The 18,251-nt window shown below is 40.4% G+C and overlaps 1 protein-coding gene across 1 annotated transcript in view; it reads left to right on the top strand.

Annotated features, from left to right (window-relative positions):
- AFAP1L1 (actin filament associated protein 1 like 1) overlaps positions 1–16,866 on the top strand; it is a 140,230-nt gene extending 123,364 nt beyond the window's left edge. The window contains exons 14-18 of the mRNA XM_082255915.1: positions 2,168–2,282; positions 4,467–4,631; positions 7,102–7,280; positions 14,019–14,138; positions 16,773–16,866. Coding sequence (XP_082112041.1) covers positions 2,168–2,282; positions 4,467–4,631; positions 7,102–7,280; positions 14,019–14,138; positions 16,773–16,796 — 603 coding nt within the window. The 3' untranslated portion in view covers positions 16,797–16,866. The remainder of the gene's footprint in view (positions 1–2,167; positions 2,283–4,466; positions 4,632–7,101; positions 7,281–14,018; positions 14,139–16,772) is intronic.
- Positions 16,867–18,251: the final 1,385 nt, after the last annotated feature.

Below are 18,251 nucleotides of genomic sequence, written 5' to 3'. Positions count from 1 at the left end.
CTTTCAAATGGTATACCTAGGTGATGCCTGCAGTTACAGGCATCATCCCGGTATTGTTTTTTTTCTGTGGGTGCCCAGGTTTTTTGTAAAAGCCATCCTGTCGCCTAATTAGCCACTGGATTGTTTCCCCTCCTGCCATCTGCTGATGCCTCTCCAGGTTCTCTGTCCCACTGGAGAACCCGGAACTAAAGCTGCCAGCTTACCATAGAGCTTTTCGAGGACTCGAAGTTCCCCGATCAGCTCTATAGTATACAGTAGGAAACCAGAAGGGACCTGTACTTTATCACTTCCGGATTCCCATGTAAACAGCGCCATTTTTAAAATAGGAAAGCATCTGGTCACGCCAATCTTTGTGTGATCAGAGACTTTTAAGGGCCAGGGAGACATCTGGGGGTCTAATAGAGCCAGATCTTTCCTTAAAGAGTACCTGTCACTGCCTATTGCTGTCACATGGTATGTTTGGATTTCAGCGATAGAAGTGCTAAAAATAAAACCTGTGGAACTTTCCACTGGTAACCTGTTAAAGCTTTTAAAGCTTTGCCTATGGAGATTTTTAAATACCATAGTTTGGTTCCATTCCGTGATCGTGGGCAATTTTAAAGCGTGCCATTATAGGTATATTTTCTGTGTAACTCTATCTTTAATATTTTACCAAAAACGGGTATCCTAGTGTGTTTGTGTGCATTAAAATTAACTAAATTTGCGTTAGAAAAAACTGCTGCGCAAATACCGCATGACCTAAAAAAACAAAAAAAAAAAACAAATTTTGGGGCCCTTGAAAGTAATTTTTTAGCAAAAAAAAGCAGATTTTTACATGTAAGCAAAAAGTGTACGAAAAGGCCTGGTCTAAAATTAGAACTTTAGGCAAACCTTTTTTTTTTTTTGATAGAGCAAGGGAGAGTTATAACTAGAGATCGACCGATTATCGGCAAAGCCGATATATCGAGGGCTGATATGCACTTTCCCCAATATATCGGAATCGGCCAACAAGGTGATCGATATTGCCGATATTTCGGAAAGTGCTTGTACCGGAGTGATGCCTGCAGCTAGAGGCATCACCCTGGTACCGGCATCCATAGCCAACGGTCGGCTGTCTTGTAATGACAACCTATGCAGCTGAGAAGCCGCTCAGCTGTCATTACAAGCAGAGGGAGGGGATGCCCCCCCTCCTCCCACCGCCTTCCGCGGCTCGCCCAGGTCTCCCGTCCCACTGGGAGACCCAGGCAATCAGCCTGCACGGCCGCCGAAGACCCGATCAAAGCTCTGATAGGGTCTCCATGCAAAAACCCGGAAGTGTCATGACGTCACTTCCGGGTACTGGCGCAAGATTTAAAAAAAATGACAGCATTCAAAAAGCCAAACTGGGCGTTTTGAATGCTTTTAAGTGCAGAGGAGGGGTTTGGGGTCTTTTAGACCCCAGATCCCTCCACAAGAGTACCTGTCAAATTAAAAAAAAAATTTTTTTGTATGTACAAAAATATCGACCAATACCGATATGGGGCGATATGGGCCGATGGGATTTTCTTTACTTTCAATGATCATAGTAAACAGGACAAAGAGAGAGGGTGAATCTCCTTAACGGGGGCACAGAATGATTAAAAACTGACAGGTGTTCTAATCCCTCTCCACTCTATCCAATCATTAAAAAAAGTTTTGCTTTTAGTTCTACTTTAAAGTAGGTATACTATATGTACCTTTGTGCTTTCTATATGATGGCCAGTAGTGGGAGCTGTTGGACACTGCTCTTGAAAATTGACATGCATTCCTTTTACAAAGGAATAGTTTACAAAGTATTTACTGCTTGTGCTGTGTTATCTCTGAATATCTCAACAGGAGTGGTGAAGAAGAAGTATTTAAATAAATTGCTGTTGAGTATGCACATGTATTAAAATGCCTAACACATTCCACATGCACAAAACACAATGCACACCATAATTAGTATTTTGAGACTAGTAACTATAGTGGATCCTGCTTAAGTAACTATATAGAAAAGACTTCTCTAAGTCGGCCTGTTCTCTCACAACTGCCATTTAAAGACTATCTGAGACAGCTCTTTAATAAATGAGGCCCTGTAATCCATGGCACTATTCATCTCTGCGGATTAAATATGGTGTTAATATGATCAGTACGTGCAAAACATTGATTTTAATTGTGGAACTGTTTCTAGGTGGAAGATCCTAAGCGCACACAAGGTGGAACACAAGTAAAACGCCATGCTTCATCTTGTAGTGAAAAGTCCCGGAGAGTGGATCCTGAGGTTAAAGTCAAGCGTCATGCTTCAAGTAAGCCTTTTTATATACTCTGATAGAAGCTAAAGATAAGCAATTCCAGACGAGATGTGACAGCAGTAAATTTTCTAGATCTATTCAAAACATTGCATTTTGCTAAAGTCAAATTTTACCAAAGCGATTTTTTTTTTTTTTAATATACACACTGCTCAAAAAAAATTAAAGGAACACTTTTTAATCCGGGTATAGCATAAAGTCAATAAAACTCCTGAGATATTAGTGATCTGACCAGTTAAGTAGCAGAGGGGTTTGTTAATCAGTTTCAACTGCTTTGGTGTTAATTAAATTATCAACAGGTGCACTAGATGGGCAACAATGAGACAATCTCCAAAACAGGAATGGCTTACAAGTGGAGTCCACTGAAATTTTTTTTTTCCTACTCCTCTTTTTTACCGTTTTTTACTAGTTTTGCATTTGGGTAGAGTCAGTGTCACTACTGGTAGCATGAGGCGATACTTGGACCCTATAGAGGTCATACAGGCAGTCCAACTCCTCCAGGATAGCACAGCAGTATGTGCCATTGCCAGAAGGTTTGCTGTGTCCCCCAGCACAGTCTCAAGAGCATAGAGTAAATTTCAGGAGACAGGCAGGAGGAACAGGATGAGCACTGCCAGAGCCCTACAAAATGACCTCCAGCAGGCTACTGGTGTGAATGTCTCTGATTTAAACAATTAGAAACAGACTTCATGAGGGTGGTGTGAGGGCTCAATGTCCTCTAGTGGGCCCTGTGCTTACTGCCAGGCACATTGGAGCTTGATTAGCATTTGCCATTGAACACCAGAATTGGCAGGTCCACCACTGGCACCCTGTGCATTCACAGATGAGAGCAGGTTCATCCTGAGCAAATGTGACAGATGTGAAAGGGTCTGGAGAAGCCGTGGAGAAGGTTATGCTGCCTGTAACATTGTTCAGCATGACTGGTTTGGTGGTGGGTCAGTGATGGTTTGAGAAGGCATATCCATGGAGGGATGCACAGACCTCTACAGGCTAGACAATGGCACCCTGGCTGCTATTGGGTATCGGGATGAAATCCTTAGACCCATTGTCAGACCCTACACTGGTTCAGGGGGTCCTGGGTTCCTTCTGGTGCACAACAATGCCCGACCTCATGTGGAAAGAGAATATAGCCAGTTCCTGGAGGATAAAGGAATTGATACTATTGAATGGCCCCTACGCTCACCTGACCTAAATCCAATAGAACACCTCTGGGACATTATGTTTTGGGCCATCCGATACCGCCAGGTTCAGGCGCTCAGTGGTGCCCTGGTCCAGATCTGGGAGGAAAGACCCCAGGACACTATCCATCGTCTCATTAGGAGCATGCCCCGACAATTTCAGGCATGCATATAAGCACGTGGGGGGCCATACAAACTAAGTATTTTGTGTTGCTGCAATGAAATTTCAGCAGAATTGACTAGCCTGCTGGATCATTTTTTCCCTTTGATTATCAGGGTGTCTTTGAATTTAGCCATCTATAGGTTACATAGTAGGTGAGGTTGAATAAAGACAATAGTCCATCCAGTTCAACCTGTGTAGGTGTGTGTGACTGTAATCATCTAACATAGCCCTTTATCTCCTGATCCTTGAGATGTAAGTCTAAGAGTCTTTTGAAAGTCACCATACTACCCGCAGAAACCACCTCTTGTGGTAGACAATTCCACAATCTTGTAGCCCTAACAGTAAAGAACCCCCCACGTTGCCTGAGGTTAAAACGCTTCTCCTCTAATCGCATTGTATGTCCTCGAGTCCTCATGCAATTCCTTCGAATGAACAGCTTTTTTTCTAAGCTGAGATCCCCATTAAGATATTTATAAATTGCTATCATGTCCCCTCTCAGACGTCTCTTCTCCAGGGAAAATAAATCGAGCGATTGCAGCCGCTCTTCATAGGTAAGGTCCTCCAATCCCCTAATTAGTTTAGTTGCCCTTCTCTGGACTCTCTCCAGCTCCAACACATCCCTCCTGAGGTTGATAAATTTAATTTCCATCAAATTATGTTTTATCCTTTCGTTCCTAACACATTACCCAGTCCATATCAGTGTAGCTATCCAGCAAGATATTTTTCCCAATTGAGATCTGATGTGTTTTCAAAGTGTTCCTTTAATTTTTTTGAGAAGTGTATTTAGGATTATGGAAAATATTTATACATATATATATATATATGGTCCACCTGTTTCAGATGCCAACCAATATAAGTATGGCAAAAACAGAGCTGAGGAAGATGCACGGAAATTTGTTATTGAAAAAGAGCGCCTGGAAAAGGAAAAGGAGGCCATCCGGAACAAGCTGCTAGCTCTTAGGAAAGAAAGGAGAGAGCTGAAAGAGCTTCTGAAGAATAGTACAGGTAAATGGAACATTACTAATGTTTAACAGTGCAAAATCATTTGCTTTGTTACTCAGTTTTACTTTCACTTTAGATTGAAGCTTAATATTTATTTAAGTAAGGCCTTCGTTCAGAAATACCAACACCGAAGAAAAGCTTTGAAAAAATATAAAATTTTCTGTGCAATATTTTTATTGTTTTTAAGGAAATAAAACATCAAATTCTCCCACACGGGAATAAGACAATTGCATGAAATGTTCACACAGCCAAAGAAAAGGTAATAAACACATCAGCAAAATGTAACCAACCAAGAGCCTAACCATGGATCATACACAACAATCTTTTGGCCCCGTCTGGGTCTGAATATCCCGGAGCAACACATAAACCAAGAAAACACAATAAATACATAGAGAGGAAAGCAAAGCAAATCAAGAAAGATAAAGAATGAGGAAGAAAGAGAAAGAATAAAGAAGGGAGGGCAGGGGGGTATTCCCCACAGGCTAGGCAACAAGTTATAATCAACCTAAACTAAAAGGATACAAAGGTGGTAAAACATAACTAAGCCATGGTTCCCAGGATTTGAGGAATTTAGAGTAGTAGTTGTATTTGATGCTAGACAATTTTTTGTTAATCATTAATGTGGTCATACAGTCTTTCACTTCCTGAAAGGGGACAATGGGTTTCTTGCAAGCTTCGGCTATGGTCTGTTTGGCAGCCAAGAATAGGTAGGTCGTTATGAAAAAAGGCCTGGAATTGGGCAATGCAATTGGGCCAACCTTTCTATTTTTAGGGGTCATTATATGGAGCGTTTGTATCAACCCAAAGACCCTAGACCAGAATGCAACCAATCATGAGCACAGCCACCAGATATGAAGGACATCCTTGTGCTGTCCACAGCCCTTGAACCATCTCTTGCTGCTGTCGGGGTTTGCATGAACTATACGGCCAGGACCCAATACCAAAATATTACTTTTTTATTTCACGATTAATTGAATGTGTGTGGGGGAAGGTATAGCTCAAAGTCGTGTACAGTTGGAGGGTATCATCCTTGTTTCAATTATATTGGGAACAGAATGAGCAAGTAGGACTTTAAATACCCCTCCAAAGTACACACAAGTACAAAAGTATATATAGAAATACTAAATATGTTATTGGTTATTTGACAATAAAAATGTGTTAAAACATACAACATGAAAAAATGAGCTTGCATATTGCTTCTACCAAATATAGCCACCATGGCGTTGCATGGTATATGATCGAGATATAAGATGGAGGTCTACGGGTTTCGCTGAAGTACCACTTCTTTGGGACCACCTAACTCTCAATGAACCATAGAGATTGTTTCTAAAGGTAGAACAGCATATCAATGTGATTCATAACATATTTTAATCATATTTATTTACGAAAAATCATTATGAAAAGTTCATTTAAATGACCGAATGAAATACGTTATACATCAATACGACAATACTATCCTTCAGAGACTGACATGGAGGAGAGAAGAGAAGGAGGAAAAAAGAAAAAAAAACTTTCAATGAGGGTCACATATTTATCCATGTATTTTTTTATTTATACCTTTTCAGAGGCAATATGCCAGTTATCTTGACCTGTTTGTGAAAGTGCAAGGGCAAATGTACATATGTGGTCGAGTCTCACTGGCCCGTGGGAGTGTGACCAGCCCCAGAGAGGGAACCACAGGGAGCTGGCAGCTTTCTGGTGCCTCCCCCCGGTCTTGAAGGTTGGAGAATCTTCTAGAACTAGAGGGTGGAGGTTAGGAAGGAGCTGCCTTGAATATTCATGGAGCCTTGGCCAGTCCTCAGAGGTAGGCTTGCAGGGGACTTAGACCACTCCATAATTAGACATGGGCCATGCCGGTAGGGGCAGTCGGTTGGAAAATGGAGATACAGTGTTGAGGAGGCTTCTGGTGGCCCTCTGGGGGGTCCCTGATAAAAACACAAAAGGAGGAGGCACGGGAGCAAGAGAAAGGACAGAGTGAGTAGTCAGCACTGTTGTGGACTAACAAGGAGGAGACTGCCACATTGCCAGTCCCCCTGAAGACAGAGGTGTGCTTAAGTCTTCATCCTTCCCTGATAAATCTCCTGAGTATTGTGGAGGATTTAATTATTGGATAAGCTACAAACGGTTAACTTGTTTATAAATCATCCTTTTTATAAATTTGTGGATACAGTGGAGATTCGTTAAGGTCCATTGAAAGCTTTCAACTTAGTTCCTGTAGCAATAACAGCCATAAAATATTCAATATCCTATCATTTTATCAGCGACAATGGTCACCAGAACATATACAAAAGGTGAATCCTCTCCACAGGAACAAAAACAGCTGTAAAAACCTGACAGGGTTTCTAACCTTTCCCTACTCAATCTGAAACTTAAAAAAAAAAAATAATAATAATTCACAAGTATTGCCAACTCTATATTTGTTTTATGCTTTATGATGGCAGCATCACTAACAACAGTTGCACTTTGATTCCAGGGAAGAAGCTACAAGAACTTGAGGCTAAACTGGCCTCTGTAGAGGAACAGTGCAAGGACAATGAGAAGAGCCGTGTAGACCTGGAGCTTCAACTTTCAGAGGTGAAAGAAAACCTGAAGAAATCCCTTGCTGGAGGCCCCTCTCTTGGACTGGCAGTGACTGGAAAACCTGAAAATCCTGTAAGTAGACCAAGATGCATAGTCGGGTATTTTATGACCGGATATTTTTACGTAAACAAATCAAGGATTGAGGGTAATTTCCAACAGTACACAGTAAAAGTAGTTCATCACAGCCACCACGCAGGAAGAGAAATCAAACAATGTCCAATCATGTGACAAAATTACTACAAAATAGGGGATCCCAATATATAGCTAGCATAACTAGAATAAAACTAAATCATTTAACCCCTCCATATTTGGGTGCTATTTTTCTACCACCGTTAGATATACAATCTGCTATTTAGTGGTAGATGTAGTCCACAGCCAGACTATAATTCAGGATTTAAAAAAATGTACTTCTGCATGGGAAGAAATTCTGCTATGATCTAAACAATTCTCATGCAATCTTAGAACAACTTGGGTTCATGTGGACATATGATACAAAGGATAGTACACACCATTGGAATATCAGACAAGCGGACTAAAAAGATCAGTAGGCTAATCCTACTATTTCTACTGACCAGAGCAAAGATAAGTTGTAAGCACAAATATTCTCTAATGTAGAGTTCATCCAGATACACTGCACAAGAGAATTGCTTGAGGAGAAAAATATAACTTAAGAGTCAAATTGTTCCTGATAGGAAGATCCGAAACTGCTTTGTATGGGGTCTTAAAATATAGCTGTGATCATTTTAAAGTGCTGGAGAGAATTAAAAAAATGCGAGGAGAGAATTAATAAATTCTGCACTTACTGTAGATGTACATGCATGCATGCTCATCTGTCTCGGGCTGCTAAGGATCACTAAGGCTTAATGTACACGGGACGTTTTCAAAAGTCCTTTGAACGCTGGAATTTAACAGCTATGTAAAGGACGTTTAAGACGTACGGTAAAAGATTGGGTAATGAAGGTCGAGGAAATAAATAAGTTGGAAGATTTAATTTTCACCTCTAGACATAATAGGGAAAAATATAAGCAAACCTGGGAAGCCTGGAATCTATTTATTCTCTCGGAAGAAGGAAAAGCTCTTATGGAGTATTTACCCTATGGGGAAAAAAATGTGGTGCCATTGCATGAGAGGGATGTTTGAGGGGAAGGGAAGGAAAGAAGCAATTTTTTTTTGGTTTTGCTTTTATGGTTTGTTTTGTGGTAAATGAGGGATAAAATAGGTGAAGGCATCAACAGGTTTTTTTTTTTTGGGATAATAAGATGTGACTACAATGTTCTCATTATTATGAAAATGATATTGTAGACAATGTATGTTTGTTTATCAATGATGCCTTTAATAAAAAATCTGTTGTGTCGCGTTTGCACGCCGCGTTTAGCGGCATTTAGCGAGCGTTTGCGCTCAGATCCGTTTTTAGAGGTCAAAAAATCATTTCCCTTTAAACAGTAAAAGCGCTAAACGCGGGTGACCGCGTTCGGTCGCGTTTTGTATTTGAAATGCCAGTAAACACACATTCTGAACATCCGGAACGCAAATAATTGCTTTCCAAAAAACTACACTGAACTCAACTGCCTCTAAATGACTGTAAACGGCTCAGTGTACATGGACAGATAAGATAACATAGAGGAGGGTTAAGGGGCTTCTGAAAAAAACGCCCAACTGCTCCTAAACGTCCGTTTACAAGTAGCCGTGTACATGAGGCCTAAGAGTGCTCTAAACCAGCCCCTGTGTTTTTTAGTACTTAAGTCCACCCCCTACCTCCCATGACTAAAAGTTGGCCAGCCAGGCTGTCCTTAATGGCACAGCTCTGTAGTGGGACATGAGAGGCCTTCAGGGGCAGTCCCAAGTCTTAGTGTTACTAAACCCACAACAGTAAAATCAGTCTGTACATGCAGTAATAGTAAAATGTATAGTATACTTCGTGCTAGAAGAATCCAGTCAGACTGCTGCACTTTTTACAATCCAAAAGAAAAAGGTTGCGCTGTCTGATAAATAGCAATCAGAAATGCATTCAATAAATCCAAAAACAAGTCTATCATTAATGATGTTGATCGAATGAATATGCGCAAACACAGTGATGCATATGATGCAACTAATAATGTGCCAATACGTGAGTGAATAAATATCAAGTGAATAAATAAAATAAAAAAAAGTCTCCCAGAGTGCTTAATTCTCATTAAGTGCTCCTGTACTTCACCAGTGCTGAAAGATTATTCTCCTCTTACCAGATAATTATGATCTCCAGATTTTAAGAGATCATAATAGGCATAGGGTTAAGATGCATTCTTAAGTAGTCAATCTCGTTCTCCCAACAATGCTGGTCCTAATATGTCCATGCACGATAGCGTACCAATCTCCAAACATTCTAATCTAGACTTGCTGAAAGCCACAGATCAGCCCTCCCTTTCTCTCGGGCATTGGCATGTGGTTTATGCACAAAAAAGAAAGTTGCTCATTGTGCAATATGCTTAGACTATTTTTTAAAAACGAAAGATGTGGTCAGCACAGGGCAAATCAGCACTGTCCAGACAGAGGGTCAGGGGTCCTGCAGCATCATAGGACAGTCATAAGAAAATGAAAACTCCTCCTACAAGCTTTAACCAGACACTAATAGAAGTCACAAGACTGCTATATACTGCTAATGAGAAAAGGTGTTTAGCAGTTTATATATACTAAAATAATTGCATTTCCATGTTCTGTGTACTGTGGGAGACCAGATATAGTGAATGCAGGCTCCTGGGTTTAGTAACATTTAAACCCTAGTAGCTAGTTAAGTTACAGCCATAACAGGAATAGAGTGCCCCATGTTTCTGTGAGCAAACCTGCCAGTCTATCTAGGTATTTGCTTTCTATATCTCCTCAATGTTTATCACTTTTAAAGTAAGGGTGCGCTGATAGTATTAGGTTAATGCTGCTACCGATATTCAGTGCCAAATGAATATGAATAATAATATGAAATAAATAAGGTGCGCTAAAACAAGTTTACAAATCCAAAATAAATTGCAATCAAACAAAATATTGGATAACAGGTGAATGGTGTGTTTCAAAAGTCCATATTACATCAATCATAAGTGTCCATATGTGATCATATCAAACTGGTGCTCCACAACATGAAAGATATCTTCAACTTCAATGTGAAAGACCCACCACCAAGTGAAATTCCTCCTTACCAGACGGAAATAAGGTGTACACAGATAGCAAATCTGCTGATCACCACAAATTATAAGTGCTTCCAAACTCCAAGTGAACCACCCAAAATAGTCCCTTACCGGACAGCAGGTATTAAGCGCTTATGGGTCAACTGATATCCACTATCACCTCCTCCGTATCCAACCTACAGCCAGGTAAATTTCAAACAGCAGATAATGGGCCCTTGTAGTTCCACTGATATCCACTACCACCTCCTTCGCTTTCGACCTACAGCAAGGTAAATCTCTGACCAAAGGGCCGGTGACTTCCAAGCATGGGGTATAAGGAATAAAGCCGCAATAGTGTGATATCTTCTAAAAAGTTTATTTAAAAAGTAGTAATGCACTTACAGTTGATGCATGGCAAGTCAGCATAGATGGTATAAATGTCGGAATTTCTTTAGCTACGCTCGTGCCCGGCTGCAGCATGGACCTCGAGCAGTCGTTCGTGATGGTTACGCCTCCTCTCTGACGCGTTTCTTCCTATTGGACATCGACCGAGATAGGAGTGGCTTGCGTACCGTCACTTCCACCTTGTATGCACCTGAACTCGCTACCTCACTTCCGGTGTCAGCACAGGATGTCTATCCTTTCCAGATTAGTGCGAGTGTGGGTGCAATTTACATGGAAAACGAAGCAATTTGCTGTATCACGGAACTCATGGTCCCGATCTGTGACAAAGTCATTCTTATTATCAAAAAATAAGCGAATTGCCGTGACGATCCAGATTTCAAAGAGGGTGACACCGGAAGTGGTAAATAGCATAGTTCCTGTGTGCCTACATCCCAATTCAAAATTTAAAAAGTATTTATGTTGATAAATATAACAATAAAACACAAAAATGATTCCCTCGCAGATTCTGGGCAAATTTACAACACAATGCCGCAAGTCTAGGGGATCATTTATAAAATAGGTTAAAATAGTCTAAGTGTAAAAGTTGGCAAAGTTGCCTAAAGCTTTACATATACTATGATTAAAACATTTAAAATAAGATGGTGAATAAAGAATTTACTAATAGAAATTATTCAACTGTTGTTGATGTGGGTATTAAGGTCCCACTCTACGTTGTGTCCTAGGGGTCTATAGCATCTGAGCTCGTATATCCAGAAAGTCTCCCTCCTGGATATACATCTTCTAAGATTGCTACCCCTCCAGTGCGGCACATATTTTTCTATGGCGATTATTTTCAAGTTTTTAGGGCTTTTACAGCCATAACAGGAATAGAGTGCCCCATGTTTCTGTGAGCAAACCTGCCAGTCTATCTAGGTATTTGCTTTCTATATCTCCTCAATGTTTATCACTTTTAAAGTAACTAATGATCACATTAGGTGTGCTCAGCTAAATCTAGCAAAGACACACCCGCTGATGTTTAGGTCCAGCACCCCATTTTGCTCATGTATGATTGATGTTTAAAGGTAAACTTCAATCGGTGATTAAAATTCAACATTTTAATTGACTAAGATGAAGAACCTCACCTTAATGACAATTTTCTTTCTGAAATGTAGCTGTTTGCCTTGCTACCTAAATCCATCTAGTTGCTCTTTGTTTTTAGCTACTGAATAGTCCTATGTATAAACCTGAGAAAATGCAGTTTAGTGTTTTCACTGGTCCATGTACTGTCATCTCTCTGAGCCTAAAGCAGCCTCACGCCTTTACACTGAACCATGAGAAAGGCAAGTTAAAGAATTATGTTTCAGAAGACTAACCCAAAAAAAAAAATTGAACCTTGCGGACTTTACTGGTATCGGAGAGGAATGGCCAGACATTATTAGGTAAAAAAAATATAGGTTTATTACAAAATATAGTTGAAAAACATCATAAAAATATAATTAGAGTGCTCTGATTGGATGATACAGACCATATAATCAAACTGCAAGGATAGGTCTTTGCTATATGTTACTAGAGGTCAACGCGTTTCACAACTAACTGCTTCCTCAGGACCTCATTGTCTTCATTGCAAAGAGCACTGGCCTATCCAAAAAAAAAAAGCACAGCAAACAATGTTTAACATATAGCAGGGATCATCATTCACAAAAACATACTATGTCCACCGAATTAACTTGCATGTCCTCCTAAGAACACAACATGGGGATGGTGGGATACTGTGTGGCGCAGAACAAATGCAATATGGCTAATCTAATGCGATCGCCCTATAGAAAAAGAGCAAAGATAAACATGCAGCTAATAAGCTAATAAACAGACAAATAATAATAGGTGGATAGCACTATGAGACCTAGCACTTAGATTGGAAAATGAAAATTGGGAATACATGGACTTTACTGGCACAGGTATTTCAAATATAACATTTATTGTTGACAAATTAAAATATAAGACATGTAAATGGCAAACAATTGCCAACACAAACAAATAATCCACAGAAGAAAAAGAAGGTAGATATTTCCAAACTAGCACATTATACAATGCAGCGTAAATGTACATAGACTCTGTGACATTAACCATAATGTAAGTATCCCCCAAAAGGAGGCAAAAAGAAACCACTTCCCCTCCCGGGGATCTGTAGATAGGATGGTCACAGATGTCAAAAGTAGATGAAGTGTGAGCTAGGCTGACATGTTTCGCAGATATGCTTCATCTGGAGCTCTGGTTCATCACTCTAAGGGTGCTTACAAAAATGGAAGTCAAGGGGGGTGATCGGAGGAGCCAGCAAGGTTAAGTCGAAATATACTTGTTAAAGTATCTACAAAATTGTTGATCCTTATCCAACTTGGGCTGCAGTTAAAAATTGTAAGGGATTGACCATGTATGGCTTCTGAGAGACCACTCAATAGCCAATAAAGGTTAGATAAGGTCTCTGGTAATCAGGTAGAGAGAGGTCAAACAGCATAATTAGAGTCCCGAATAAGAGGCTCAGCATTCCAATCACCTCCCAAAGTTGGGGAGAAACCACCATTAGGATGTGGCACAATTACATGGTATAGATGCACTCAGTTGGCCGCCACCTGGTGGTGCATTTCTCTGCTTTCTATAACTAGCACTTGAATATCACTGGGAGAGTCACTATGTGTGGGAACAGGACAAAATATCTGGATATCCTATTATCCAAGGGGACATGACAACCTATAGTGCTATAAAAGCAAGGTATTTAGGGCCATCTAACATATTTGGGATACAGAAGACTACAGGACACTCCAATGAACCTTGTGTAAAGCTTATTAAAGTGCACCTGTGAAGAGGATAACCTGGGGATTACCATTGCTAGTTTCTTTCTGAAAATGCTAGTTGTCCAGCTGTCTCTAGCTTTAATACTTTGTCACTGACCTGATGCATGCATGAAGTATGCAGCAAGTGAGTTAAGAAGTAAGGATACCTTCATTACTATATTGTTTTGTGACAGTCACTCTGAAAGTATTGCTATACCAAAGCATCAGTATGACCGCATCCTACATATTTTTCTTATGACAAGTTTTTTTCTGCTTTGGATTAGGTCATTTTTAGTTTAACATAAAATGAGTGGACTCACATGCAGCATCCCTTGGACAGCATAGGCATTAGCCTGAAATCCTTCTTTAAGTCTCTATAACAAAAATATATATTTTTTTTTTTTATATATCAATATACTTAGTTACATTGACATTCATTGTCTCCAATTTTCTATTCCTTACAGACCCCCAAGACCCAGCAAGAAAGTGAACGCCCTGTACCTGTCAACAGTGCAGCAGAGCTTAGACGCAGATCGCCTTCCATAGCAACAAGCAGTAAAGGGAAGGTGTTACAAAAAGCCAAGGTAGGCTAATGTAACCTACATTAGTATTGAAATACTAGGTGAATTTATTAGCTCACCTCCAGAGCAGTAGTAGTTCTCTTATATCTAGCAGTATTTTACAAGTATGGTTATGTGATTGGAACTTAAAGTCATAGTTACACAATTGCCCAACATTGTCCTTTAACGGGAGCAATAACACACAAAGATATGTGGTTACTGTTTGTACCTATACAGTACAATGTCAGCATTTTCCTGAGCTTCTTACATACATAGTTCATAGTTCCCACCCAAACATCAGTAATATCTATCCATTGCATCATTGTGAAGAGGGAGGGGTAAAAAGGCACATCCTCTATTAAAGCATAAGTATACATTCTGGGGTAAAACAAATTAATTGTCATGCTGCTGTTGCACAAGCCATTATTAGTGGTTGTAATAATAGGATTTCTGTACATCCCTTTGCCAGAGTGTCTGAAAACATGTATGTAGCACCCTCCTAGTTGCTAGGTGAGGTAAACTTAGTTGGCTCTTCTGTAGGTAAAGGAGCAGGGGTTAATTTATTTTGTCTGTGCAGTGCTATAAGGCTGTGACTCTGTTTTCTAGAACTTGCTGGATAGCTCTAGAACATAGAGGGTGGAGAAACAGAAGCTGCAGCCAGAATATTTATGGAGTTCCCACCAATCCCTGAGGAGGTCAGTAGGTGGGGGAACAGTCCCATAAATAGTCAGAAGCCTGGCAGTTGGGGAGCAGAGTCCAGGGGCCAGTTGCCTAGAGGGGAACCCAGTGCTAGGTGGGACTCTGCCCCTGGTGCCCCAGGGCAGAAGGAAGGTGAGGAGGAAGAGGGGAAGAGAGGAGTAGCTGGATGTCTCACACCCTTTACCAGCCTCAACTAGGCTAGCTGAAGCCATCCAGAGGGCAAGGCCCAGGTTTGTATAACAGAGTGTATATACAGCAGCCTTTTGGATCCCAGGAACTACTAAAATGGACTGAGTGAGTAACTTCCATTTCACTTTGCTCCAAGCCTGTACAGAGCAGACAGTAAGGCTGCAACACTTTACATGTCAAGGACCAGGGGACAGCTTAGAGCCAGATGCAACCCCATATCTCTAGCTTTGAAAAGCAGTATCCAGGAGCTTTGGCATTCCTACATGGAACAGCACCTAGATCTTCAGTTTGGAACCTTTTTCGTTGTTATCTTAGCTGCACCATCACTCCCACAAGTGGACAGCACAGTTGAAGTCAGTTCTTAGCAGCCTTAACTAAGTCATATTAGCAGGAAATCAAAAGTTTATTCAAGTTCTTCAGTTCCTGGCATCCCTATTCCCTATCCAAGTTATCCCCCAAATAAAAACAAAACCAAACCAAAATCCCTAGACTGTTGAGCCTGTGAAGAAAGCATGACAATTCCTGTTGCTTGGCCGTGTAGGGAAAGACCCAACAGATCCAGTGGCTCCAATGCTAGGAGGAAGGGAAGGACAGGTGTTTTCAAGTGTTCTATTTAGGCAGGCATTCACGAAGCCCCTTCTCACCTGCATGATCCCTTCTAAATTATGGTGCATGCATGTTGAAAGGGATCTTCTTTATAATTTTTATCAGTACTTAGAAGACAACAGGATGAGGAAAAAGGTGAAATGCTGTAATTACAAGCTCAGTTATTTGTTCTATCCATTTAATGGTAGCTTTTGGTATACATTCAAATATATACATTAGCTGCTGTGTAATTTGGTCTGCCTTTATCAATATCAAGAAATCCAAAAGCTGGTTAGGTTTATCAGTAGAAACACTGCTAAAGTTCTTGCAAAGTACATTTTATAGTTACCCAGAAGGCATTATTTTTCCCTGAACAGTGTCACTTTAAAGTAGAACTATAGGCATGTAGAACTATACTTTATCACTTTGGATAGAGTAAAAGAGGGTTATAACCCCTATAAGGTTTATTTTTGCCATCTGCGTCCCATGGGGAGATTTACCTTCACTAGCTGTCCCATAGCCAAAACAGGGAGTAAGAGGAAATCCCTGCAAATGAAGGTAATCCATTGGGGCCACCAGGTCACCAGAACGAATGTCCCCACTGGAAGATTTCTCCTCTATTACTTTTCTGGGGACAACCCAAAATTTGGAATTCTCTTTCACTTTCAATAATAATGGTAAACAGGACAAATAGAGGGGGTGAATCTTCCTTACGGGGACACAGATGGCAATAAAAACCGAATAGGTGTTCTATTCCCTTTCCACTCTATCCAATACTAAACAAAAATACTTGCCTTTAGTTATACTTTAAATAAGCTAGTTTTTTTAGGTTATCTAAAAAATCTTTACTCTTTAGTGCCGGTTCACACTAATACGACTTGTCAGGAAACTTGGTCAGCCTGGCAAGTCGCGCACCGTCGCGGTCCATTGAGTAGTACAGGACCGGTTCTAATAGGAGCGACACAAGTCGCTCCGACTTAGAAAAAGGGTCCTGTACTACTTCGGGGCGACCTGGAGCGACTTGCATAGACATTCATTTTATGAAGTCCGTGCAAGTCACGCCGAAGTCGCGCAGCACGCGACTTCACAGGTTGCCCCCTAAGTCGGAGCGACGTAGTGTGAACCGAGCCTTAAACCTGCAGATAACTTTATATTATACTGATGTTTGTAATCATTTTATTTCAGGAATGGGAAATGAAGAAGCAGTAAACTATCATTTTATCCAGCGAAACAAAATGGAAAACTAAAAATCCTTCACATTGTGAAAGTGTTTGTGATGTTTGTCCAAGTTGTGCCCAGACTAAGCACAAGCACTACGAGTACAAAGACTGAAGAAGACTAAACAGACAGAAGATGGATATGTGTGTCCTAGACACTATTAAAGATGTATAAAATCTTTTCCAGTACTAGAAGATGACTGATAAAACTGAACGTAGACTTTTGTAAACAGTTAAGAATGAAGTGGAATATTTGGACAGTTTACTCTACAAGAGACCACTTCATGCTCTAGATTGTGTGGATGGTCCTTACTCCAGATGGTAAATGCAAGTTAATGACAGTTAATTATTGCGGAAACTGAAAAAGAAGACTGATGACTAATACGGAAAAACAAATGGTAAAAACTGAACTAACCGGTTACAATTCTGAGACTAAAAAACAAAAGTGTGTCATTAAAACTAGACCCCTGTTTAGTTAGAGCCCCTATGCAAAGTCATTGTTGTACTGCTTCCACTTGTATTACCAAGCTGTGCACTACAATTTAAGGTCTGGTGTGACTTCAATACTATAACAATGCAGTCATAGAGCTTAAAAGCTGCTGAAAGTTCCTGGAAGGAGAACACATCTTACTTAACGGCCACCCACTTATTAAAACAGAACATTAATGAGGGTTTAGTTTAGTATCTCTACAGATCTGTAATTACATATACTTAAGCAGGGTTGTGCAATAAGGAAATGCAACATGCAATGAGTGGGGTAACTCCTACGTAATTAGATTAGGATCCTTATAAAATCCATTCAGTAACTGAATTTTGCAGTTTACTTTAGTTGCGCAACCTTCTTGAAGGTAATCCTTATGGAGAGAAATAAAGGAGATATCATGTCTGACTTGTTTCTGAATTTGCACACCTTGGAGATTTCATTCTTATCCTTGATTCACTACTTGGTGGCACCCTATATGCACATATACAAAGTCCATGACTCACCAAGTAGTAAAGCGTCCAAAAAAAAGGAGTGTCACACTAATATCAACAGTACATCATAAAGTTTATTCCACAAGCCAACATGTTTTGGGGGCTCAAACTCTCCCCGTTTATTTATCAGGGCTTGTAATGTGATGGTGGATCAATAGAAAGCGGTCTAGGACTAAAATGGTAAAGACAGTAAGAAATGTACACCTTTCAGGCACCTAACATTGATAGCCCAATGTCAAGTGGCGGCACGTTGTTGTATACCTTCTTCTCTTCACTACCTCTGTCTATGACCAACCATTTACAAACCATGATGAAGGGCAAGTGTTTGCACCCCAAAACACATTGGCTTTCTGTGTGGAATAAATTTTACGTACGATGGACAGTTGATATTATTGTGGTGTTCTCATTGTTTCTACACTTTAGTGACTTTTTCTGGGGGTTCTTTGGGATACCCCTGTTGACAGAGAGCAGC

Source organism: Pelophylax lessonae (genome assembly GCF_965119305.1).
Source record: "Pelophylax lessonae genome assembly, chromosome: 4".
In the NCBI taxonomy this organism is placed as follows: Eukaryota; Metazoa; Chordata; class Amphibia; order Anura; family Ranidae; genus Pelophylax; species Pelophylax lessonae.
The sequence above is the reverse complement of the archived record's forward strand: the minus strand, read 5'-3'. Positions and strand labels throughout refer to the sequence as shown.